Genomic DNA, 26,515 nt, shown 5'->3' with positions numbered 1-26,515 from the left:
TGACGTAACTGTCAGAAACCAAAAGTCGCGAAAATCACGTCGGTTCTCACCATCCGTATTCTTTCAAACAAGTCGACTACGAACCGAGTTGAATACTTGAACCAAACTTTAAAGAAAATTTGGGCTCAAGTAGGGGCACTGTTCATACTGGCCCAATGTTAAGGGCCCAGGTCCAATCGAAAGGCCTGATCCAATAGATTAAGCCTAGCAAAGCACCCACCTCCATTCAAGAGGTCGGTGTCAACCCCGATGGTACGAAGAAGGCGGTTGTGAGATTAGCTGGCAGATAATACTCATTCAAATAGGTAACCGCCCCTGAAATCTCTCTAACCACTTCATTAAAGCCATATCTAACCTCCCTAAGATAATGGGACGGTTATTATCCTAAATACGGCACTACTCCAACGGTGGTTATTGGCTCACCACTATAAGTACACTGACACACCTCAGGTATTCCTAAGTCCAATACTCTCTAAGACCTGCTTGCACCCTTGCTAACTTAAGCATCGGAGTGTCTTTGCAGGTACCACCCCCCATTCCCACGCGAGCACAAGTCGGAAGGAGTTTCCCGAGTTGCGGACACACCCGAAAATCACTTCCATCACACACTTGGGCCGCCAAACGCCGTCCGTATTATTAATCTCCGGTTACCTACCGTAACATATATAAAGAAGAGTATTACGGGAAATTAGTTCTTTACGTTTGGACGTAATTTTATTTTAGTCCCTAAGATTTAAAATGTTCTATCTGAATAAAAAAAATTATTTAGCTTCAATGTAGTATCACTGTAAGGTCAAAGTTAAATAATTAACGGAATGTCTTACATAATACAAGAATAAGATCGATAATTTGGAGAACAAGTACAAGTTCAACTGTGGATACATCAATACATTTATTTATCATTCTCCTTAATTTTATAGAAAATATTTCATTTAAATTGTAAGAAAAATAATAAATAAATATATTGATATATATCTATAGTTGATTTTGCGCCTCTAGAGTTTGTACTTATTCTCTAAATTATCGATATTATTCTTGTACTATTGTTATGTAGGACATTCTATTAATTATTTAATTTTAACCTCAGGCTGACACATAAAACTTTGTTAGATTTAAATAGGACACTTTAAACCTTAAAGAACAAAATAAAATTTCGATCAAATATAGGAGACTAATTTAATACTTTACCCTTATATCTAATAATATATAATTATTCATTTTATTTTGTACTGATTAAATATTGAACAAAATTTAATAAAAATGTTGATCTCTAAATTTTTTATATAAAAATATTATTTTTGTATTAATCATGTTTTTTATTCACACAATATCCTCTAATTTGATATTTAATGAGAATTTGAAGGTATTAAAGATTTGTTCTAATATTTATTTAAATAAATAAATAAATTTAAATTATAACAACCATTGAACAAATAAAAAATCTTATATGCTTAAATAATTTAAGAATTAATAACAAAAAGTTTTAATTGAAGAAGAATAAAAAAAATTCGTTTACGTAACGTTTTTGAAAAGAATATATATGAATAATATATCTCAAAGTAACGCAAATATAGTTTAAGAGTGGATTTAGCAAATTAATATTAGAGAATTTAGTAATTTATAACGAGAACGTCAAGAAATATAGGAAAGTAAAAGCATAAGAGTCACAGCAGCAGCAGTAGTAGTACGGAAATGGAATGACTGAGCAGTGGGGACTGCGAACCCCCTTGGATTCTTCCTGCGCCCCAATGGTCGGCTCGGCCCCTTAAACCCAAATTACCAATTACCCCCTCATTCTTCCTCTTATTTACACTTTCTGCCACTCCCCCCCAACCCAACAGGGTGTCTCTTTGATGCAAGTTGAGTACAGCAAGCAACTTCTCTCTTTGAACACAAAATGCATCTTACTCCTCTTTTTCTCAGATCCCTTCTCTTCTGTTGCCAAATTCACCTAACTTGATCTAATTCTATACCATCCATCCTCGGATTCATTTATTTCTTCAGACATGTGATGCTGACTTTGTCTTCTTCAATTTTATACAATTAATTGGAAAAACCCTATTGTTTTTGTTCGTTATAGTTTTGTTTTGAAGATTTTGAAGATGGAGAAGGTGGCTCCTCCGATCTTTATGCACCAAGCACTTCAAAGTCGGTTCTGTGATGTACCGATGACTACTACTGCCACCACGAAGAAGCGCGATCTGTCGTACGACGTCGATAAGAGCAGCTCCAACGGTAATTGGAATCCAAACGCGTGGAGCTGGGACAGTGTCAGGTTTATTGGGAAGCCTGTACCGCAGCAAAACGGTATCGTTTCAGTTGAGGAAGAAACGCTGCGTTTAAATCTCGGTAGCAGTGGTGTTAGTGGCAGCGGCGGAAGCGTTGACCCGAGCGTGTTGCGGCCGAGTAAGAGAGTGCGTTCTGGTTCACCCACCGGAACGGCGTCGTATCCGATGTGCCAGGTGGATAACTGCAAGGAAGATCTGTCGAGTGCAAAAGACTATCACAGAAGGCACAAAGTGTGTGAGCTTCATAGCAAAGCCTCGAAGGCCCCCCTTGGGAACCAAATGCAAAGGTTCTGCCAGCAGTGTAGCAGGTGTTAACAATTCTTTTGAATTGCCTTAATTTTGTGTTGAATTGTTCGATGAATTTACAATTATAGCATAAGTTTCTACAATTGATGGATGTTGATGTAATAGTACCAAATCTCTTTTTTTTTTTTTTTCAACAAGGGAAGAAACCTTTAGTTGAAAAAATGACTAAGCATTTTATAGTTTTTTGGTTATACTTTTGTTTTCGAAATTGATGGATGTTGAGTTTTTTTTTTTCTTTTCATATTAACTGTTTTGCCATGATAGTGTTGAATTTTCATTCCTTTTAACTATTATTTGATGTTGTTTTACGTGCGTAGGTTTCACCCTTTGACGGAGTTTGATGAAGGGAAGCGAAGCTGTAGACGTAGACTGGCTGGGCACAACCGCCGGAGAAGAAAGACCCAACCGGAAGATGTCACGTCGCAGCCTGAGAGTGTGGCTACTGGAAATGCAGAAATCTTCAATTTATTGAGTGCCATAGCAAGTTCACAAGGTCAGAAGCCAAATGGTACTGTGTTTCTTATCCGCCCCATTAATCTAGCTATGTTTGTGGATGATAATGATCGTGTGTAGGAAAATTTGAGGAAAGAAACAATAAGGCTTTTGTGATAATTATTCTGTGTAGGTAAGTTTGAGGACAGAAGCAAGATTGCGTCACAAGTTCCGGATAAAGACCAGCTTGTTCAGATTCTTAATCGGATACCGTTGCCAGCTGATCTTGCAGCAAAGTTGCTCAATGTTGGCGGTAAAGGTCAAATACAAACTTCATCTTATCATCATGACAAAGTGAACCAGAGCAATTCTGGTCCATTAACGAAGGACTTGCTTGCTGTTCTTTCAACCACTTTATCAGCATCTACTCCCAACTCTCAAAAGAGTAGCCAGAGTAGTGACAGCGAGAAGTCTAGGGCTAGTGCTGACCAAGTTGGTGAAAGTTTACAAATGAGACAACATCCACAAGAATTTGCTTCTGTTGGAGACGAAAGAAGTAGTGGCAGTTCGCAATCTCCAGTTGAAGATTCAGACTTCCCAGAAGTTCGAGTTAATTTGCCACTGCAACTCTTTAGTTCTTCTCCTGAAGTTGGCAACCCGCCGAAATTGACACCTTCGCAAAAGTATTTCTCTTCTGACAGCAGTAATCCTGTGGAAGAGAGGTCACCATCATCTTCCCCTGCTGTGGACAATCAATTCGATTTGCAAGGCGTGGCTAGAGGTCTCAAGGCTGACGGCGTTCCAAGCAGAAGAGAAGTAAATGCAAATAAAGAAGCTAGCCAAAGTCAAAGTTATAATATATCTCTTAATCTCTTTAATGCGCCAAATAGCAGAGTCCAGCCTAGCTCACTTCAAAGTGTTCCATTTCAAGCTGAATATGCATCTTCTGGTTCTGATCATTCACCTCCAAGTTTGAATTCAGATGCTCAGGTATTTCGTGATTTCCTTATTCATGGTTTATGTTTGACTTCAATTTTGTATTTTGTTTTATCTTGCCTATATCTAAGCAAGCTTAGGTAATTCATTTTTGTGAGTGATTTGATATTGTTGCGGTATGCCAACAGGATCGCACTGGGAGAATAATGTTCAAACTATTTGACAAAGATCCTAGTCATTTCCCTGGAACACTGCGAACACAGGTAAAATGCTGTGCCAACATTTGTCCTCATGATGTTATTCTTATAATCTTATTGAATGTAAAAAGTTGCGCTTGGCAAAAATAATAGTGTTTACTAACTTCCCTTTTTTTCTTTCCTAGATTTATAATTGGCTTTCTAATAGTCCATCAGATATGGAGAGCTACATTAGGCCGGGCTGCGTGGTACTATCGCTTTATGCTTCAATGTCCTCTGCTGCCTGGGAGCAGGTAAGTGAACTGCTGTGATGCACGTGCATATATAGCTTTTATGTTTCTTCTTGCTGATTAATTGTTCATTGTGTTTTTTGCAGCTAGAAGAAAACTTCCTGCAACATGTCCATTCTTTAATTCAAAGCAATTCCGACTTTTGGAGAATTGGAAGGTTTCTGGTACATTCTGGCAATCAGTTAGCATTACACAAAGATGGTGAGTACTAATCCATGACTGCAGACTTGAACCTTTTTATGCTTAAGATATGCTTTTTTGGCCTCTTTATCTCAATAGTTTTCTTTTTTTTTTTTAAATCAAACTTTAGAAGATCAAACGTGCCCTGTCTCTCTAAATTTCCTTTATCTGAATTAGATCCATTTAAATTGAAAATCCAGGAAAAATTCACTTATGCAAGCCATGGAGAACTTGGAGGTCTCCTGAATTGATATCAGTGTCCCCTTTGGCAATTGTTAGTGGACAAGAAACCTCTTTTTCATTGAAGGGTAGAAACCTGTCAAATCCTGGCACCAAGTCAGTAGCACTTTTCCCACATTTTATTTGTGTGCTGCTTTATACCTCCTTTTGGTCCATTCTACTGATATTCATTCTAAATTTTGCAGGATTCATTGCACAGGTACTGGCGGTTACACGCCCATAAAAGTTGTTGAATCTGCATGTTATGGTATGACCTACGACAAGATAAAATTGAGTGGTATTAAAGTTCAGGATGCTTCTCCTGGTCTTTTGGGTCGCTGTTTTATCGAGGTAGAATTCTTAATCTTTTTTTTTTTCTTTTTCAACTTCTATCCCTGTAGAGAATTCTATTTGCTTGCAGTACATGCATATTTTCCTGAAACTTTTGGCTGTGCAAAGTTTGTATCTAATAAATGCAACGTCATTCATGAAAAGGTTGAAAATGGTTTCAAGGGTAGCAGTTTTCCAGTGATAATAGCTGATGCAACCATTTGTAAGGAACTGAGACCACTTGAATCTGAATTCGACAAGGAAGAAAATGCAAGTGATGCCATTTCGGATGAGCATGGATATGATCTTGGAAGACCAAGGTCGAGGGAGGAGACTCTACACTTCCTGAATGAGCTTGGGTGGTTATTCCAAAGAAAAAGGTTCTCATATACGGATTTGGTTCCAGATTATTCACTTGACAGATTCAGATTCATACTTACATTTTCTGTGGAAAGAAATTGCTGTATGCTAGTTAAAACACTCTTGGATATGTTGGTTCAAAAATACTTGGAAGGCCAATGGTCGTCAACGGCATCATTGGAGATGCTCAACGCAATCCAACTCCTGAATAGAGCAGTTAAAAGAAAGTATGTTAAAATGGTTGATTTGCTCATTCAGTATGCTGTGCCTAGCAACAATGATGCATCCCGGAAGTACGTATTTCCGCCAAATGTTGCGGGCCCTGATGGTATTACGCCATTGCACTTGGCAGCATGCACATCGTCATCTGAGGGTGTAATTGACTCTTTGACAAATGATCCGCAGGAGGTAAATTTACCGGCTTTACTTTAGTAATAAGGTTTATATAGGAAACTCTCCATTTGGACGTCTTATTTAGTGCTAATTTCAGCACACTTTTCTCCACAAACGTGGATTACATTTCGGTGTCTTTATTTCTTGTAAACTTAAAACTACCAAGTGAACACTGAAGTCATTCTTGCAGTATGTTCAACAAGCATAAAGAAGATGCATGTATAATTCCCTTTTATAAAGCACCTAATAATCAGTGTTTCTTGTGGTGGTGTAGATTGGGTTGAACAGCTGGGATTCTCTTCTAGATGCAAATGGGCAGACTCCGCATGCTTATGCCATGATGAGGAATAATCATTCTTATAATGTGCTGGTTGCTCGAAAACTCTCCAATAGAAGAAGAGGCCATGTTTCAGTAACAATTAATAGTGAGATAGAGCATTCATCAATGGACATCGAGCTTAAGCAAAGGCAAAGTGACCAAACCAAAAGAGGTCAGAATTCCTGCACTAAGTGTAGTGCAATGGCGGATGTTCGTTACAGCAGCAGAATTCCTGGTTCACGGAGCTTTGGTCACCATCGACCCTTTATTCATTCGATTCTAGCTATTGCCGCCGTATGTGTCTGTGTCTGTCTGTTCTTGCGAGGACACCCTTGGGTCGGCTCGGTTACGCCCTTCAATTGGGAGAAGTTGGATTATGGCACCATATAACTGCTATTGCTAGACAAGTTTGGCATAAAGGGAATCGGAGTCATCAACTAAGGGGTAACAAAAGAACCCAATGGTTGCTGTTTTCGTCGCAGGCGGAAACTGCTTTTCTTGGGGAACGGGCATTTTGTGTTGAGAGCCCAACATAAACACCTCACACATCGATATCGGTCGATGCAGAGCTGTTTGGAAGATCAAGGAGAAAGAAAGTGTGGCTGCCCTAGTGCCTTCTTTGCAGATTCTGACTTGAGATAAGGTCCTATTGGAATTTCAGAATTAAGGGTATCAATGTTCTCGAGTTAAAATAGTGTTGAACACTAATAAAAATCTCACAACATAGTCCCTTAGAAATCAAACTATATCATTCCACTTTTAGGGAAATCAATAGTGTTTTTAAGGATCATGCTGGAGATTTCATTTCTTAAGAAACTTATATGTCCAAAACTATTCTACTCCAGGATGAATTTGGTTGTTTACTCCATGTTCAAGTTGGAAGGTGGTGCATGGCTTCAAGAACAAAGCAGTTGACTTATGAGAGCAGTAAGGCCACAAGTACAGGGTATTATGATTAAGTGGCTGTGTAATTATGATGTTTCTGCTGACCATCTGTATGATTATTATTATTATTATTATTATTATTATTATTAAATTCATGGTTTCAGTTTCCTTTCCTTTCCTTTCTGCTATCATTTGCATGTGATTTTTTAATTATGATGTCTTTTTGACTTTTTTCCGTGGTCCTTTTCTTTATTAGTGTATGTCCAATTAAGATTACATTATATGCTGAATGGCTGAGGATTCTTAACCAGTGGCCATAATTTCGTTTGCTTGGATATATTCATATATAGTACGGTGCCACAATACATCATTGACAATTGTAGCTGCTGCTATTGCTGTGTACTTTATTATGTCTGTTATTATCATATTTGAACAAATTGACATTTGATAATTCTAATTTAATTAAGGGTGTTTTTAATTATGTTGGTCTTGAATTAATATAATACAATGTTATTAAATCAATAATTGATACGTCATATGTGATAGCTACCACTGAAACCAAGTGTAGGTTTTAGTTATATAGAATATATGAAGCTGACATTGATTTATGAATTGTGTGTATCTATTACTAATTAATTCTTGTAATTAATATCCATATAATTAAAATTCATAATTATGCAGATATTGTTGATGACTATATCCATATCCAGTTATCCACACACACTACTTTTTTTTTTCCTAATATATATATTTTTTATATAAAGAATATGTGCAAAGTTTATTATTCACCTTAATCAATAGATACCTAATGTTGAGTTATTAATAGTTGGTTCTGAAGCAGCTGTGGAACTTAATATGAGAGACACATGTCTACCACTCTAACCAAGAGGCAAAACCTAGATTCTTTGTTAAAAGAAAAAATAAAAAATAAAAAATGCTAAAATGTTACTAAAAATTCTTTCCAAATATTAATAATAATAATAATAGTATCAATAATTCAAAAATGTTAGGTATATGTACCGACGTACTTGTAGGGTGTAGCTGAATACAAAATACTGTGGCCAACTTGCATTATTTCTTGCGTCAAAATCGAAAGCACATGAATGATGAATTGAATGAATGGCTTTCGTTTTCATCAATGTATTGGCAATTTGGACCACATTCATTGATTGGGAGGTCTCGCTTATAACATACATATCCTAGGCGTGGAAGATAACACCACCAATAATATTTTATTTCTTACATTAAATTATATTATATTAAAATATAAATGTATATCCCTTTTAGCACTTTACTTTACCTTACCTTCCAACTTGTATCATCCGCCATGTCCACATCGTAATGTTTTTTTCTGTAACTTATGAATTGACACTTGGACTCTTAATAATGATCAAACGCGGCTATAAGAAACTACAAATTTGATATTGTTCACATTTATTTTTGGGGTATAGATAGAGATTTCTAACAAAGTTTTGGAGTGAAATATCAAAACAATTTTGTGAGAAACACAGCTTCTTTTGAACCAACAATTAGCTATACCGAATGAGCAAGACTGAGGCTTTAAATTTTTTTTTTTAGCAAAGATAGGAGATTCGAACCCGCAATCTCTTAATTGAGTATGGGAAAACTATACCATTTGAACTATTACTCATTAGTGATTGAGGCTTTAAATTATTGGAAGAGTTTCAAGTATATCAAGAATATCGGTATTCTAATTGTTTTAATCCTTGATTTTAATTAATATATATTATATATATTTTTTATAATTTAAATCAACGATTAAAATAAACACTTAAAATTTTTCCTAAATTATTAAAAGAATGTTAGAAAATTATTAAAATTTATTATTTTGGTGAGTGTTAGTTAGTAATATTTGAAAATATAGGTTAAAAATTTAGATTGTTAGACTAAAAAAATTGAATTAATAGCTAAAATTATTGGTCAAAAATAATAAATTCTGTTGTTTTTTAATTTTTATCAAATTATTGTTATAAAGAAAAAATATTGGTTTTTTTCTGTTAGAGGGAAAAAAGAGAGAGAGTAGTTTTTAGTCTTTTTCCATACTCATACTCAGATTGTCATGAAAGTCATATTACTTATATAATTATTTACAAAAAAAAAACTAAAAAATTTAAATATTCAAACAAAAATATTAATTATGAAAGATTATATTAGGAGACTACTTTGATAAAAACACTAAAAATGTTTTTTTAAAGACGTTTACATGTGTCATGATATTATTGGACATCTTTATTAAATCGGTTAATAATTTATTTTTTAATAAATCAGAACAAAATCGATTTATTATAGCAACAATAATAAACTCAATTGTCCGCACTATAATTATTAGATCCGATTTGATCCGACCAATTTACACAATCTAAATTGAATCATGTTTAAATTTTTTAATAAAAAATAAATATATCCCTAATTTTTGTTTAAAACAAAAAAAAACCCATAATCTAGTGAATTATGTAAATTGGTCGAATTCGATCGGATCTAATAACAATTGGGTTTATTATTATTGTTATAAAAAAATCGGTTTTATTCTAATTTATTAACAAATTTAAAAATAACCGGTTCATTAATACGTCCAATGATAATGCGACACATAAGTATTTTGACAAAAAGACATTCTACGCATATTTATGAGAGCATCCTCCTATTATATTATTACATTAAGGGAAAAGCTTAGTATACAAGCGATTAGGGCTTGTAACTATTACAAGTTCATTAACGCCTAATCCACCAAAACGTGCTGCAACTCCTACGTCACTTACACGCGCTATATTCATGCCCTTTCACGTTTTTTTTGTGTCTCTTTTTCTTCTTCTTCTTTCTCCGTGCTTCTTCTTCTTCTTCTTCTTTCTCTGTGTCTCTTTTTCTTCTCTTCCTCCCTCTTTTTTTTATTAAAATTTCTTCTCCTCTTTTCGTTTTCTCTTTCTCCTTCATCAAAATCACCAGAAAAAACAAAGAAACATTATTCAAGGTACGTTTCTTGCCTTCTCTTTCTCTTCTTCTTTCTTCTTCTCTTGCTGCGTTCTTCTTCCTCTTCCTCTTCTTCTTCTCTTTCTTTTTTTTTTTTCTTTTTCCTTCTTCATTTGCTTTTCTCTCTGTTTTTTTTTCATTATTCTCGATTTCTATTGTTTTTGACTCAAGCTCTGAAATCGTTTTGAAGAAGAAGTAGCAGAAGATGAGGAGGAGAAAGAAAGAGTTCTGAATTATGCATGATTTTGGGTGTATTTTCTTAAATCCTTTGGGTGTATTTTCTGTAACCCTTTGGGTGTATTCCTATAATCGTTTGGGTGAATTCTTGTAGCCGTTTGGGTGTATTTTCTGTAATCTCTTGGGTGTATTTTATGTAATCGTTTGGGTGTATTTCTGTAATCTCTTGGGTGTATTTTATGTAATCGTTTGGGTGTATTTCTGTAATGCCTGCCATTTTTTCTGAAATAAAAAATACACCCATAGATATCAGTAAGATACACCCATAGATATGAGTCAAATACACCTATAGATATCAGTCAGATATCACTCAAATACACCCAAAGGATTACAGAAAATACACTCAAACGGTTACAAGAATTCACCCAAACGATTATAGGAATACACCCAAGGGTTACAGAAATACACCCAAAGGATTTAAGAAAATACACCCAAAATTCGTTGAAATACATCTTATGCATAATTCAGAACTCTTTCTCTTTCTCCTCCTCCTGCTTCTTCTTCTTCAAAAACGATTTTACCATGAAAAATCGAAAAAAAAAAACGAGAAAACAGAGAGAAAAGACGTAAATGAAGAAGAAGAAGAGGAAAACGAGGAAGAAGAATGTGCAAAAACGAAAGAAAATGAGAAGAAGAAGAGTAAGAGGAAGAAGAACGTGCAGCAAGAAGAAGAAGAAGAATTTCAGAAACCATGAAAATTGAAAAAAAAAAAACGAAGAAGAAGAAGAAGAAGAAGAAGAGGAAGAGGAAGATGAAGAGGAAGAGGAAGAAGAAGAAGACGAAGAAGAAGAAGAAGAAGAGAAGAAAAAGAAGAAGAAGACGAAGAGGAACCGTTTGAGTGGGGCGCGTGTAGTTACGCTCCATTCAAAATGAGTTAATGCGTGTGTTAATGAAGTTTGGACTGATAACTTGTAAAACTTGTATGGCCTTTTTACTTGTATGTGTAGCAGGCCCCTATTATTAAAGTATCATCTTTTAGATAAATAGAGTATATTTAACAAAATGATACTTCCTTAAATAATTCCGTCAATAATCTAATTTTTCATATGTAATTTGTATTTCACTCAAAAAGATTTTTTTTATCACTTTAGCCAATTGTTCTCCACTTTGAGTCATCACTTTCACGCCACCTGAAAAAACAAGATGGCATGCAATTATGAGACAAATATAAGTGTATGAAGCTAAATATATACAAATGCAACCTCGGAGAAATAAATCAATAATAGTCACATCATTCAAAACCTTACACAAAATGTTTTCTTCTCCAAGACACATTTGAAAATATCCTACTTAAGATACCATTAATTCTCCGCGTAGAAAGTAGAAACTGTACACCTAATTGGGTTAGAAATATCCCAAATGCCTTTCTAAGATCAGAGGAACTAACTGCCAAAGTTAAGCAAACTTTTTTGAAGATCACAGCTGTTCATATGGCTACTCAAATCCACCATTCCAGCCGTAAACTAAGCTTCTTTTTTTTTCTTTTCTTTTCTTTTTTTTTAATTAATATCTCAAGAGCTTAATCTTATCTTAATATATTGGCACTTAAAATCTTTCACGTAATCTAATATTTAGCTATCCATAATTCCTTATCATATTATATGATACTTTAGATTTAGATTTTGTGGTCTACACAAGAGTCTACCTAAATAATTTTTTTTTATCGGTTTGAATTAAAAAAAAAATTAATTTATAATATTAAAATTTTTATGATAAAAAATTTAGAATTAAGTTATTGTTAATTTTTAAAAGAAAATTTTAACAAAAGATAAATGAAGAAAAATATAAAAATTTATGCAAATTTTACATAAATCTAAAAATATTTTTTGCGTAAAAAAACGTATTAGAGATATAATTATTATTTTATTATTATATTGTGTTAGCATGATTACATGATACTTCTATGTTCTAACGATATTAAAAAAAATGAGAGTAAAATTTTTATTTTAGATTTCGATTAACGTTAAAATTATTGGTTAGTATATCTATTTTTTTAAGGTAGCGTTTGGAAGAAAGACAGAGACTAAGAGACAATGATTAAGAGATAGAGACTGAGAAATAGAGATTGAAATAAATTTCAGTAATCAATATTATGTTTGGTATAAAATAAAAGATTGAGGTTGAAATAAAAATAAAGCTCTAATTTAATTTACACAAAAACTAAAGTTGGAATTAATTAATTAAAATGAAAATATTTTAGGTATAAATTATTATTAAAATTTCAATTTTCATCTCCAAAAATTTTAATCTTCTATATTTTTATTTTTTTAAAAATACTGAAATACTAAAATTTTAATATCAATCTCTGAACTAATAAATATAATACTAAGTCCTAATTTTTTAATCTCCATCACAATATCTCAAAACAAACGCTACCTAAATAAGTGAACAATATGCAAAGTAATCAGTTACTTCATTCGCGGTAGATACTTTACTTGGAAAAAAAAACTATAAAACCTTGTATATTACATCATAAACTATTGATAATATTGAGCCTAAGCCTAGGAAATTATAAGGCTGATAATATGGACAAAATTATATTTCACTTTCTTTATTTTCCGTTTGATTCCAAATTTTGTGTTATTGTGTGAATATTCATAAGCGCAAATTTGTTTATTGAATTACTTTTTATTTTTCATTGATTCCAAAGTTTGTATTATTCTATATATTTTTGGTCAACAGATTGGTTCAACACATATTAGTAATGCTATTGTGGATCAAAAGGTTGGCCCAATTAGAAATCGAGCAAAAACTTAGATCATGTTAAAATATTCCCAGTTGATCCATCAGAACTTATAGACAAAGATTATATATAATTGGACTTAACCCAATTTCTTACCAAAAAAAAGGACTAACCCAATTAATAGAACATAAAAATCGGTAATAAACTGACTAAGTTAGGTTAATCTAGTAGTTAGTTTATTAGTTCATTTAAATAAATATTTATAGTTCTAATTTCATTTTGTATCTGCAGAAATTTATTTACCAATAAGTCAATAACAAACCTTCAAAAAGAGTTTTGATCCGCAATGAATTAGTTTTTAATTTACTGGACTAGAGGATACTGTGGAAAAAGGGAAAAAAAAGAATAGTATAAATATAAAAGAAGTATATTGTTTTACTAATAAACTAATATGTAAAATCGAAAAATGTCTTAGAACATCTCTTCTTCTTTGATCAATTTCTTCTCATCGAATTATCTTTCTATCCCAAATAAATTACATACAAACACCTAGTATCAGTCATTCAATTTCAATCCTATTTCATATACCTTCTCTTCCTATACCTTTAAAGATAAAATAAATAAAACTAAACAAAACAAAAACAAACCAAACCTTTTATATCTTTAAAATCTCCTTATTAAAGCAGTTGTTAACATGGCAAATTAAATCAGAATATAATTGGCATACCGGTGATTGTTGTGTCACATCCCTATTGTTTTTATGTGATGAGGTTTTGAGTGCTAAGATTTTGTTTCGGCCTTTATTTAGTATTCTTTAACTTTCAGATTGGTAGTATTTTTCATTTTTACAATCATTAATCATCTCTTATTTATCTCTTTTAAAAGTTATGTATTATTTAGCAAAAAATGTTAAGGGATTAATATTTTGGGTAAAGTATTAAATTGGTCCCCTATATTTGGGCGTAATTTTATTTTAGTTCTTAAGGTTTAAAGTGTTCTATTTGAATCTAAAAAAATTTCATTTAGCATCAATTTAGTCTCACAGTGAGGTCAAAGTTAAATAATTAACGAAATATCCTACATAACAATAATACAAGAACAAAATCGATAATCTAGAAAACAAGTACGAGAGCTCCAGAGGTACAAAATTAACCATGGATGCATCAATACATTTATTTATTATTTTTCTTATAATATAAATAAAATATTTTCTATAGAGCTAAAGAGAATGACAAATAAATGTATTGATGTATCAACGGTTGATTTTGTGCCTCTAGAGCTTGTACTTGTTCTCCAGATTATCGATTTTGTTCTTGTACGGTTGTTATGTAGGACATTCCGTTAATTATTTAACTTTGACAGGACTAAATTGATGCTAAATAAAATTTTTTTGGATTCAAATAGGACACTTTAAACCTTAAGGACCAAAACAGAATTATGCCAAACATAGAGGACCAATTTAATACTTTATCCTAATATTTTTTATATTTTTATTTTATATTTAAATAAATATTAGTTAGCTCTATTTTTTTTCACTTAATATTGGGCCCTAATATTTTTATTATCTAATTATCGGAAAGAAAAAGAAAAAGCTGACCAATGCTTACAATATTTATAACATAAATTTGTACAATAATATAATAATAACAAACACTTCAGCATAATAATAAAAATAATAGTAAAACAAAAATTACACAATGGAGAACAATTACTTGCCACCTTTTTTAGATCCCTTCCCCAACCCATATAAAATATACATAAGAGAAGAAAAGCAAAGGTATAAATACTTGCACAAATCAATGATATACAATTCCTTATCATTCCCAATACAATAATGGAACAATTTGTGATAATTAATTCAATGGAGCCATCTTAAGCATATTACCACTAACACTAATTCACCATACAACAATAATATATAATATTATATAGGGTAAATCATATTGACATTTTTCCAAAAAACTAGGTGATATTAATTATTTATGATCACAATCTTTAATTTGTCAAATATTTATCTATTGATCACAATCTTCTTAATCCCAAATTTTAATAAAAAAAGGTAATTAAAACACTAATTAATCAAGTGCCATATATATATAATCTTAGTATTTAGAAAATGTGGGGTGTAATATATATGACCAATTTTAAGGAAAATGAAAATAATTTACCCAAATATAATAATTATTAATTAGTGAGGCCTAGTTCTTGTGTTAGTAGTATTACTAGTATTGGAAGTGTGAGAAAGATCATTGGCACTTCCTTTGGTAATGTTTTGAACAAGAACTTCTCCAACACCTTCTCCAATGCCTTCAACCAATCCACCAATGAATTCAATAACAACTTGTGAAGCAACTTTTGCAGCAGTAGCAATCATGCTGGGCTTTTCTGGGGGCTTTATACCATGGGCCTTGAGCCCATTAACCTTGCTCTTAGCACACCAAGCATGGATATAGTACTCACATTGAGGAGAAGTGCACTTATACACCCTACCTGACCTCTTCCTCTTGCACTCCCCACATATGAAGCCGGTGGAGTCTGCGGCCGAGGCGGTCGCGGCGGCCGGGAGGATCTTAAGGGTGTGTGGATGAGGTGGGTAGTCAATTTCAGTGTTGAGCATGGCACAGCATGGATGCATTTGATAGCCACATGCAGTGCATATGAATGCAAAGCCTTTGGTTGGTTTCCCACAAACATCACATTTGGATTTTCCACTTTTAGCTGAAATTCATCATATACATATATGAGTAATTAACTTTGATATGTATGTGTACTAGAATTATAAAATAATTCTAAAACTAAGATTTAATTATAATATTGAAAAAAAAAATGACAAATTGATCCTGACTTTTTAGTCTACGGACATTTAGATTTAAAAATATATATATTTAAGTTCGTGACTCCTTTAAAATTTGGACACATTGATCACTGGGTCTAATTTGTCCTATTTTAAAAAATTCTCTCACGTGTGCATCCGTATCAATCAAGTCAGTACAATGGAAGTCACGCTTGATTTTTTTATTGGATCTAACAGACCTAAGCTAAGTGAATATAAAAGATCGATATTCCAGATTTTAAAAAATTCAAGAACTTAAATATATTTTTAAATTCTTAAAAATTTAAATATCTACGAATAAAAAAATTAAGGACCTATTTATTATTTTTTTAATTATATATTTATTAGTATTTTAAATTTTCATATGTTTAATAATATCTCATTTGAAAGAATTGGTAAAAATGAAATTTTGATCACGAATATTTTAATGACACATAAATAATTTTTATATCTAACAAAATCATTTAACTCAGTGGAAAGAGTTAGATTGGACTTATTACAAACCCCCTAAAATTTTAAAATATTCTATGAATACCAGAAATTAATTATTGTATATTTGTATATATTTAAACAAATTTTACATGTTTTTTAATAAAGTAATCAACTTCTAAAATAAACAAAATTTTCAATAATGCAAAAGAATAAACTTTTGGTGAACAAAATAAAACTATTCATTACTATATTTTTATTCGTATCTTTATTATATTATAAGTATAAATTTAGTTTGATTAATATTATATTATTTATAAAATTTGTTTATAACTGTAAATATAATTTGATATATATGTCTAGAAATTTTAATTTTAATTTTATTTTTATAAAATTTGATTATAAATATAATTCAATATATATGATCATTCTATATTCCTATACAAGTGGCGAATTTCTAATATTTATATAATATGTGATATCTATATATGTATAATATGGTTAAAAAAAGCTAAAAAATATTTTATTTAAAAAGAAGGAAAGAAAAGCTGAAAGTCTATAATTATAAAGAAAATATTTTTTAAAAAAAATCATGAATAATTAAAAAAGTTATCTGAGCTGGAGAAGCAGAAGAAGGAAAAACAAATATCAAAGCATATGCCATTCACTTCCCCTCCTTCTCTTTCTCTTTTATCTCAAATAATAGACATGACATAATTAACAAATAATATTAGCTAAAACATGTTTTCATGTATATGAGTTTAATTTTAATACACGCATAGTATAAAGTGTTTTATATAGTCAAATAATTACATCTATTTTTTTTATGATTATTCACGCGATCAATATAAAAAATAGTTATTTTTATTAATCTGACATTATATAATTAGATACACATATAAAATTAATATAAAATACTAACAGTATATCAAAATTAAATTTTTTATATATATATAGTCCCATCTGATGAGTCATTAAGGTTAGTTTAATAGTAAAGATTTGGATAATATATACCAAGTTTTAATGTCAAATCTTAACACCAGCATTAAAAGATGGAAACTCAAGTGTAGTCGACTCCACACGAAGTTGATAACTGAGAACTGTTAGATGATTTGACTAAATTTTTATTTAACGGCTCTCAATTATCAACTTTACGTGAAGTCAACTGCACCTGAGTTTTCATCTCATTAAAAAATAAATAAATAAATAAAAATAGAGAGAAGAAAGAGTAAGACCTGGTTTGGAATGGAACAAGATGGAGTGCTGAGAATGCAAGGGATGTGCCTTGAGAGCAGGAGGAGCAAAAGCACAAAAATCATGAAGCTGAAACTCACATTCTTGGCATACAAATCTCTTTCCACATCCATATTCCTTACATCCCACACACACAAACACCTCCCCCATCTCCACCATTGACAAGCTGTGTTGTGGATGGCTGAAGTGTATTATTTCTTGTCCAAATATTTGTTCCGGTGATGTTGGAAATTTCACCGGCGGCGGCGGCGGTGGTGATGCTTTCTTGGGGGTAAAATTGGAATATTGGTCAATAACATTAGGGGATGTCATCATGAATTGATGCTCTTGTATATTGGATGGTGCTTTTTGCAATTGGAACGTTCTTGTTTTCCTCATCATTGCTTGATTTTGGTTCATCATCATTTCTTTGTGTTCTCAATTGAAAACTGTGTCTTAATTTTTGGTGCATGGGAATTGAGTAAGGGTAATGGAGAATATATATTGTGGTACCTCGAATATTGTTCCACACACTCTTCATGTCTTTTCATTGTTGAACCCAAATTCATATTTCAATAATTTCTAAAGTTGTTATAATTAACTTCTAAAAAGGATTTGTTACTTTTGAAGGAGAAAAAAAAAAAAAAAACAGAAGCAAAATTGGAAGATATAATTTGTAGAATTTATTCCTTTGTTATTATTCCCACAAAAATTTATTTGACAAACTTTTATATTATTGGCTGATATATTTCTTATTTAGGATATCTAGCTCTTAAATGGTTAAAATAATATTTTTAATTTGCTATGTATATATATCTAGGGTATGTATTAATCATCTATTATTGTAGAGTAGTTATTTTTTAAATAGAAGTAATACAGTTGATTATATACATACCTAGATAGAAAATAGAATAAATTATTTCTGAATATCAAAGATTTAAGCGTGATAATTTTAATTATAAAAGATATAAATTAACTAATATTTATAGAAAAAATTATATTTTTTATAATTAAAATTTTGTAAATGTTTGGTAACAAAAAAAAATCAGCCAAAAACTACTAACAATTAATAAATGTTAAATAAGACAAATTATGCCTGTTCTTTTTGTTTACCTAGCATTACTCTTAAAATTTGTAGTGTTTACATTTTTTAGGGTAAAAATTAATAACTTAGTATTCTCGAAAATATAAAAAGGCTTAAAAATGAAGTACAAGATTCTAAAATCAAAGGAAGTAAGCAAGAAACAAATTAGTTAGTTGTGATTTCATCTAATGAATAATTTGTTAGAAGTTTTACTAAGAAACGTTATATCTAGCCACATCACTCTTTTGTTTAGATTAGATGCTTAGAAAGTAGGTTTTAATTTCTAGGTTTTGTGGTTTGTCATTTCATTACTCAAAAACTAAACTAAAGAAAGAGGATGCCATGCATAAATTAAAAGCATCTTGCATGTGAGTGTGACACAAATGGTAGTAACCATTTGAGGCATTTTCTTTACTCTTTTATTTGTGCCATCTCATCTTATTTTTCCTGTTGTTGGTTCTAAACTTCTAAATTCTAATCCTCTTGTCTCATGGACCCACTACTTCCAATCTTTGATCATTATCAATTTCAAATTAAATAATCTCATATCACTCTTTTTTCTTTGTCTTTTCACTTTGTCACTCTCAAAATGGGATTCATGGTTGATATATAATTCATGGGAGAAAATTGAATAAATCCTCTATGTTTGTGACACGATTATATTTTTCTAATTTTTTAATAGATTGTTAAAATAAAAACAAATTAAACTTATTCACGTATTCATAGTGATTTATGTTATTAATTGCTTATCTTTTATAGCTAGCTATAACTTCTATAGTATGTTCTTCTTTACAGTAAAAAATAAAATGATAGTAACTAATAAATTGTTAGGAATGCTTGACGGATCATTGTTAGTTGATGAGTTTTGTGTTATCATCTGGAATATTTGACTGGAAATGAATGACAGATAGTTAAGAATTAAGAAATAGGTGTTGAGGATGTTATCAACAAGTCGATTAAGAGCTATAAAGAATAGGTTGAATTTGATCCTTCAGTTTAATTTTCTGTTTCGTTATTTAGTAACTAGTAAGGTTGTACTTTTTAGCTATTTTACCTTGTTGTGTTGAGCTTTTTGTTTTAAAAAAATATGTTAGAATATAAATATACATTAAAAATAAATTAAACTACATATGTATTTATTTACAAATATATTAGTGGCTGATTTTAATAATTAATTTTAGTGTATAAAATAATATTTTTGTTAATTAAGTTTTAAATTATGTCTTACTCTTTAGCTATGGAAGATTTTTTTTAATTTTTTTTTACAATTTGAATTTATGATTTTGAAATTAATTAATATATATTGTATGTATATTATGTTAAATGGGCAATATAATGAATCTATGCATGGAATATCATTTTATCAAACCTAATTTGCTTAAACAAAAAGGATAGCGTGTGAGGAGGAAATTATGTATTCCTTAAATTTTAATAGACCAAGTTAATTGAATTAGGTTATTTATGTTTCATGGAAAGCCACTAAGCCAGCACAAAACTAATATAGTGGGGCCCAAATAAAGCATTGTTTTGATTCTTAATGGGCCCCAATAATGCCACATTTTCAGGGCAGTTGAAGTTATAAGAAATAAAATTAGATACCCTTGGCACCAAAGTCAAGGTTCTCTCTTTAGAACTAGCTAGCTAGCTAGCAAGAGAGTGGGCAATTTCCTTTGTATTAATTAATTAACAGGGATTTTGATACGATATTATACTAATGGACTTTCCAAATTCAACAAACCTATGAGAATTTTGCATTTTTAATTAATTTTGTTTAATATTATATAGATTGTGTTGAGTTGGAAGAGCATATATTTGTCCAAACATGTTCCTATTGGATGGCAATTTTTCATTCACTAATGGAAGTCTAAGTGTCATTGAAGGCGATTCCCAATAATTAGTTTGAAAAAATATTTGAGAGTTATGAAAATTTATTATTTTTAATTATTATTTTAATTTTTTTAGTTTAATAATTTAGTAATATATTTTTAAATATTAATAACTAACTGATAATTAAAAATAATAAATTTAATGATTTTATAGTATTTCTCATTAGTTTGTGTCTAGTAGCAAGTGATTCCCATGCATTATTATTATTCCTATTTTATATATTTGCTTTATCCTGTTTAATCTTTTTAGCTTCAAGAAATCCACAAACAAAACCATAAAAAAGGGAAAGAAATAAAAAATAAGAAAAAAAAAATAGCATATTCCAATCTTTAATCTTTACGACTTTCAAGGAGCTCTCTTGAAAGTTTTCCACCATATATATTCCTTTTCGGCTAAATTTCCACCATATATATATTTATATTTTTTTTATGTATTGCCATTTTTATTTTTGGAATATATATAGTTAAAGACTTACCCCACAAATAATAAAGATAGCCGAGAAAAAGAAAATGATGACTAGGCACATGCATGCAGCTCGTGTTTCTCACAAGAAAAATAATAAACACAATTCGTTCTGCTGTTACTAATTATTCTTTAATCAAGATTAGAAGATGCATTATAACCTAACGAAGTTATAGTAATATTAATATATATAAATGAAAAAAAAAAAAGAAGAATTAATGAAGATACAGTTTGAAAAGCTAAGAGATACCTCCTTTGGTTCTTGCCGAACCTAGATTCGTCTATCTTATCTCACCAATTTATCATCAATTTTCTTTTAGTGTATATGAAATCCCACATTGTCTAAATGTTAAAACTCAAAGTTTTCATAACTATGGAGCAAATTTTATTGCAAAAATTGGTTTTTGAAGTTGAATTAGATACATCTAATTTCTAAAATTAATATAGTATTATTAGAGGAAAGTTGAAAAATTATTTTTGAGCCACCTTCACAATAATTCAGTTGTTATCCATTCACACAAAGAACTGTCTATATGTCACGTTAACGTACCATGCTAATAGTTAAATGTCATATATAATAATGGATAAAAAGAGTGAGAAAAGAAAAACATTTTCTTGAGAAAATAACATTTTCTCTTATTGTAATAATAATACATAAATAAATAAACATTCTAAAAGGAAAAAAGGAAAAGGTTTGAAGATATATATATATCTCTGTGTGTGTGTGTGTGAGAAAAAGCTTGCAACAACTAGTTTGCTAGGAGAATGAGCCTCCTGATATAGCAAATTTTAATAACGAGTAAAGTGCTATTTTAGTCTTTAATATTTTGGGTTAAATTCTAATTTAGTATTTAACGGTTTAAATGTTTTATTTTTATTCTAAATTTTTTTAAATAAATTTAATGTTATTTTATCATTAAATTTAATACGAATAATTAACGGAATAAGTGATATAGACGTTAATAATATTATTGTTAACTTATATCTTCTTCAGTGTATTAAAAAAACCAAAATTATAACCAAAATTTTGTTATAATATTTTATCTTCTCAATTTCTTTCTTATAAATAAATCCTTAATTCTATCAATCAATAATCAATGCTTCTGAGTAAAAAAAAAAACTTATGTTGTTTATCGTTGACGAGTCGAATTTACTTATATATTAAAATTAATTATTATTAACTTTTGAATATACTAATTATTCGTATTAAATTTAACGGTGAGACAATATTTAACCTATTTAAAATTTTATTTAAAATTTTATAAGATTAAAATAAGACGTTTAAATATTTTTTGAAATTAAAATAGGACTATTGAAATATTAATAACTGGCTACTTCACCCTTTTAGACAGTAACCATATTTGGTTAAGGCGTTAAGCTCTCATTCTGTCACTAACATTATAGAATGTAAAATAGAAGAAGAATGAACAGATTAATGTCACTTACATAATTTGCTATATCCACTTGTCAATGTTTCCATACTTTATCCAGAAAAATTCTTATAATATAGATTAGAGGAATCATCCTCATATATTTCAAGCACAAAACAAGAGATTAGAGAGAACAACAGAAAAACTAAAATATCTTATATGGGTTGAAATAACAAGTGATTAACAAAAACAACGAACCTATCTATGGAACACATATACAAAAACAAGCAAAATGTTTATATTTTGAGACAAAATTTGCTTATAATTTTCTATCAACCCAAAATCTATAAAAGGTGGAGACAAGAAGAAGACACAAGTTTTCTATTTTGTCTTCTATTTCCTGTGTCTATTTTTTTTTTTTTTTTTTTGTCCTAGGACACTTACTAATCACACCTTACAAATATAATGACCTGCTTGTATTTTTTTTTTCTGGGGACTTGAGCACAGTATAACACACATATCTAACAAAGAAAATAGTACAAGATATACACATATGATATCAGTATCTTAAATGTTACAACTTCCAAAATTTGGAGTGAGTATCCTAGATATTCATGTTATATTGTGTCCCATGTCCTGTCTCCATGTTAGTATCAGTGCTATATAGTCTTTTTTTGCAGCATCCTAGTAGAACTTTCACTTTGATGCATCATGTAATTAATCAATAATCATGTATGAGAAATGTGCAATGAGAACTCTAATCCTCTTCAACACTCATCTCTGGTGAACCTTGGTGCCTGAGAGAATCAATGCTGAGAAAACATTTCAACCCAATCAGAATCCATTAATTAAAGAAAAAAAAGAGCAAAAGGTAAATCAAAATGGTAAGCAAGAACCAAAGTAAATATAGCCAACCTGCATTCCTGAGGAACCCTCCAGGAGATAACTGACAATCTCTTCAACTTAGGAGGCAAGGTCAAATAGTATTTCCAATCCTGAAGCATAATTCTAAGATCGTGAAGCTTACTATCCATGCCATAGCAACAATTCGCATGCATTGTACAAACTTGATTTAAATCTTTGCTTGGTTCACAAAGGCCACCAAAATTTGCTGTATCCAAGAACCTCATTTTCAGTCCTATATCGGTGATGAAAGGGTCTACCTTGATGAAATTGAGCACATCCTGATCATGGTATCCCGGATAGACTTCTTGCGAAGAGTACCAGAATTTGTAAAACTCTATTGATCTATTATTGGACTTTACAAAGTTGAACCCTCCATTGGGTCTATTCTCTAAATCATACGAGCTACCCGTGAAATGATCGCATGCTATCTGGAAATCTGCATCATGGTGAAACCGAGGAAATGGGTCCCTGAACCACATGATATCAGCATCCTGGAAGAGGAATACAATCACATCAATCTAATTTAGACATCTTAGAAATGTATCTTGCTTCCTATATAGAATATTTTAATTCTAATTTTCCTTTTAAAGAAACTTAGTGTGTGTATAATGGAAGAATCAACAATCAAATGCAAGGCTAAAAATTTGGCTGCGGTTGATCAGGTTATGAATAAGCTGCGATTACAATTCGGTGGATTAAAAGGAAAATTTCATACTCTGAAAAGCTTTTCCAGGTTAATAACAGTTAGAGACAATTCCAAAGATTACATCATATGAAATAGAAAGGGATTAGCCATTGAAATACTTACTGTGAATACAAAATTGTACCCCATCTCAAGAACAGAACGTAGAAAATCTATCCTTCTCCACATCATTTTCAGGTAGCGAGAAGTCATAAAATATGCCTCTTTATGAAAGTCACTGTCTTCACTAACAAGCAAAAAGCAATAGGTGTGTATAACTTTACAGCGTGCAAACGCCCTTTGGTCTAATGCAATAATTACTAAGTGATTCAAAAGCCTACGTGTACGATATCCAATTCTAAAGCTCTCAAGGAAAAGATCAATGACAGAATTTGGTGATGCCCATGCTTCATTTAATGTGGTTAAGATAACAGTTTTGTCTTCCATGGCAGCTTCTTTCAGAATTTCTTCGAGTGGATATTCATTGCTAGCCTGAAGAGCCAAACAGAATAAAAACTGTGACCACTTCTTCCACCAACAAATTGAACAAATAAAACACAAGAAGAATTCAAGAAAGCCTTGATTTTGATTCCAGACTTTGCCTCATCAACTGCAGTGTTTTGTCAAGCAAACAAAAAACCATAGCAAACAAGCCAGCATGTTCGACGCCTCTCGTGGAGTGGCAGAGAGGCTTAGAACATGCAGACATTATGGATATAACTAGAATTTTCTTCAACTATTACACAAGCCAACTACTTTTTTGTTGTAAAAAACAGGGCTAGAGCATGGACATGGAAGAAAACTAAGCTATGAGATGTGGAAAAGAAACTTTGCCCAAATCACAAGACCATCTGTCACCATGATAGCTTCTCCATAAATTTGCCTGACAACCGAACTTTCCAATCACAAGGTTTTTTTATTGGTTTCCCATGATATCCCTCATCCTGGCAGGCCAATGACTAATCCGTTGCAAATCAGAGCTCCATTTAAGGATTTTCCGCTGGCCAATGAGTTGCTACATGCACAAGGTGGGATTCGAACTCCCGACACTCTCTTAAGCGAACTAGTGATCTAACTATTAAATTTGAAGAACTAAGCCAACTACTAAATTTGCATAATATCCAAAAGAAAGAATTTTCTCGGAAAAAAAAAAAGGAAATGTGGCATGATTTCATCCTCCTCTGTTTCATCATTGCATCGGGATTAGTCATTAGTCACTGGATCATTAAAAAAAAAGAAAACAAAACTATCCAAAAAAAGTAACTCCTAAGTCCTAACCAACAACACCATTGAAAGACATTTCAATCTAAAATATACATCATAAGCTAACTAAACAACACAGATTTCAGCTCAAAATCTCAAATTAGTAACAAAAAAATAAAACCTTATTCGAGAAAACACAAAATCAAACTTTTCTTTTCTACATAAAGAGGGGAGCTAAGAACCTTAACTCACCGCGTCGGCATCGTTGAGCTGCGAAGGGAAAACGGTGGGCAGATTGGGGAATCGATGAGAGGAAGGGAAGAACCGAAAGTGCTCGAAGTTTCCGAAGAGAATCAAGCAAGAGAGAGAAACGGCGAAGAAGAGGAGGGCGGCGGCGAGGGTACGCCGGAGATGGATGACAACGGGTTCCGGTGACATGGTAAGGAAGGAGTCACCGGCAGTGTGGCGGTGCGCCGTCGGCTGGAATCTTCGGATGCGTGAGAGGTGCATTGAGTGTCGTTGGTGCGTTCAGCGTTCATGTTGGGCGGTGTTGTGTCGTTTTGGGATAAAACGACAGAGAAGACAACAATTTTAAAAACACACACAAGTAGGTAACACAAGTCAAAGTAGGGGGGAGTGGTGACCATTGACTGATAATGACTATGGAAATAATGGAATTGTTAGACGAGAAATTTTCAGGCGCATTATTATATTAAGTTACTATAATTTTTTAATTTAAAATGTTAAAAATTAATAAAATAAAAATTTATTTTTAATTGAATTATATTATTAAAATTTAAACTAAATAAATGATACACAATAAAAATATTATTTATTCTCAAACCACATAAAATTTCTCAAATTATTTAAGATGGTGGATGCCTGGATGGCTTTGGTGAGAATAATTTGGTATTTAGTATTGGTACCACTTTTTTTTTTTTTTTTAAAGATAGGGAGACTTGAATTCTTGACTTTTAGATGAATATAAGGAGATTATACCATTTAAACTATAATTTATTAGTATTGGTATCACTTAAAACAAAATGAATAATTTAAAATATAAAATAATAAATAATTAATATTTTAACTAATATGTGCATTATACATATTAAAATTATTAATTAATATAAATAAATCAATTTAAAACTAATATTATGCAAATGTCTATTCAGTTTAGGATATTTGTGTAACATTAATTTTACGTTGATTTGTATATATATATTTTCCATAATTTTATAATATAATTGTTGTGTATTTATTTAAAAAAAATTAAAATTTTCTATTATAATAATTTTAAACATATTCTTAAAATACATATTAATTTTAATAATAAATTTTAGATTTAGTATTTAATTTATATTTGTGTATAATTTTTAGTAGGAT

General features: G+C 31.1%; 3 protein-coding genes across 4 annotated transcripts; 1 reads left to right on the top strand and 2 right to left on the bottom strand.

Moving 5' to 3' along the window:
• Positions 1-1,698: 1,698 nt before the first annotated feature.
• Positions 1,699-7,286, top strand: LOC130954799 (squamosa promoter-binding-like protein 14). Of its 2 annotated transcripts, none has more exons than XM_057881565.1 (10): positions 1,699-2,596; positions 2,912-3,087; positions 3,220-4,016; positions 4,151-4,225; positions 4,345-4,452; positions 4,536-4,650; positions 4,830-4,965; positions 5,055-5,199; positions 5,344-5,946; positions 6,206-7,286. In XM_057881565.1, the coding sequence occupies exons 1-10, from the start codon at positions 2,103-2,105 to the stop codon at positions 6,638-6,640; spliced, it is 3,084 nt and encodes a 1,027-aa protein (XP_057737548.1). In that variant the 5' UTR covers positions 1,699-2,102; the 3' UTR covers positions 6,641-7,286. The 2 variants fall into 2 exon arrangements, with proteins under 2 accessions (XP_057737548.1, XP_057737547.1); XM_057881564.1 differs by having other exon boundaries at positions 2,912-3,102.
• Positions 7,287-14,670: 7,384 nt separating this feature from the next.
• Positions 14,671-18,009, bottom strand: LOC130956248 (uncharacterized). The gene is made up of 2 exons (XM_057883295.1): positions 17,541-18,009; positions 14,671-15,761 (listed from the first exon to the last, which is right to left on the bottom strand). Exons 1-2 carry the CDS (start codon positions 17,962-17,964, stop codon positions 15,232-15,234), a joined length of 954 nt encoding a protein of 317 aa, XP_057739278.1. The 5' UTR covers positions 17,965-18,009; the 3' UTR covers positions 14,671-15,231.
• A 4,662-nt stretch (positions 18,010-22,671) lies between these two features.
• On the bottom strand, positions 22,672-25,676 carry LOC130956234 (uncharacterized protein At4g15970-like). The gene is made up of 4 exons (XM_057883280.1): positions 25,385-25,676; positions 24,056-24,421; positions 23,257-23,738; positions 22,672-23,153 (listed from the first exon to the last, which is right to left on the bottom strand). Exons 1-4 carry the CDS (start codon positions 25,640-25,642, stop codon positions 23,099-23,101), a joined length of 1,161 nt encoding a protein of 386 aa, XP_057739263.1. The 5' UTR covers positions 25,643-25,676; the 3' UTR covers positions 22,672-23,098.
• Between the last annotated feature and the right edge of the window lie 839 nt (positions 25,677-26,515).

This window comes from Arachis stenosperma, chromosome 10 (genome assembly GCF_014773155.1).
Source record: "Arachis stenosperma cultivar V10309 chromosome 10, arast.V10309.gnm1.PFL2, whole genome shotgun sequence".
NCBI classification, from domain to species: domain Eukaryota; kingdom Viridiplantae; phylum Streptophyta; class Magnoliopsida; order Fabales; family Fabaceae; genus Arachis; species Arachis stenosperma.
Note: the sequence above shows the minus strand (reverse complement) of the source record. Positions and strands in the feature narration are given on the sequence as shown.

What these genes read in the sequence shown, in the direction of transcription:
- LOC130954799 (XM_057881564.1), top strand. Translation starts at nt 2,103, where the DNA reads ATGGAGAAGGTGGCTCCTCCGATCTTTATGCACCAAGCACTTCAAAGT. An exon ending in GTTAGCATTACACAAAGATG is followed by an intron (nt 4,651 to 4,829) that starts GTGAGTACTAAT and finishes TTGAAAATCCAG; the next exon opens with GAAAAATTCACTTATGCAAG. An exon ending in TGGGTCGCTGTTTTATCGAG is followed by an intron (nt 5,200 to 5,343) that starts GTAGAATTCTTA and finishes ATTCATGAAAAG; the next exon opens with GTTGAAAATGGTTTCAAGGG.
- LOC130956248 (XM_057883295.1), bottom strand. Translation starts at nt 17,964, where the DNA reads ATGATGATGAACCAAAATCAAGCAATGATGAGGAAAACAAGAACGTTC. An exon ending in CTTGTTCCATTCCAAACCAG is followed by an intron (nt 15,762 to 17,540) that starts GTCTTACTCTTT and finishes GATGAATTTCAG; the next exon opens with CTAAAAGTGGAAAATCCAAA.
- LOC130956234 (XM_057883280.1), bottom strand. Translation starts at nt 25,642, where the DNA reads ATGCACCTCTCACGCATCCGAAGATTCCAGCCGACGGCGCACCGCCAC. An exon ending in AGCTCAACGATGCCGACGCG is followed by an intron (nt 24,422 to 25,384) that starts GTGAGTTAAGGT and finishes TTGGCTCTTCAG; the next exon opens with GCTAGCAATGAATATCCACT. An exon ending in GGTACAATTTTGTATTCACA is followed by an intron (nt 23,739 to 24,055) that starts GTAAGTATTTCA and finishes TTCCTCTTCCAG; the next exon opens with GATGCTGATATCATGTGGTT.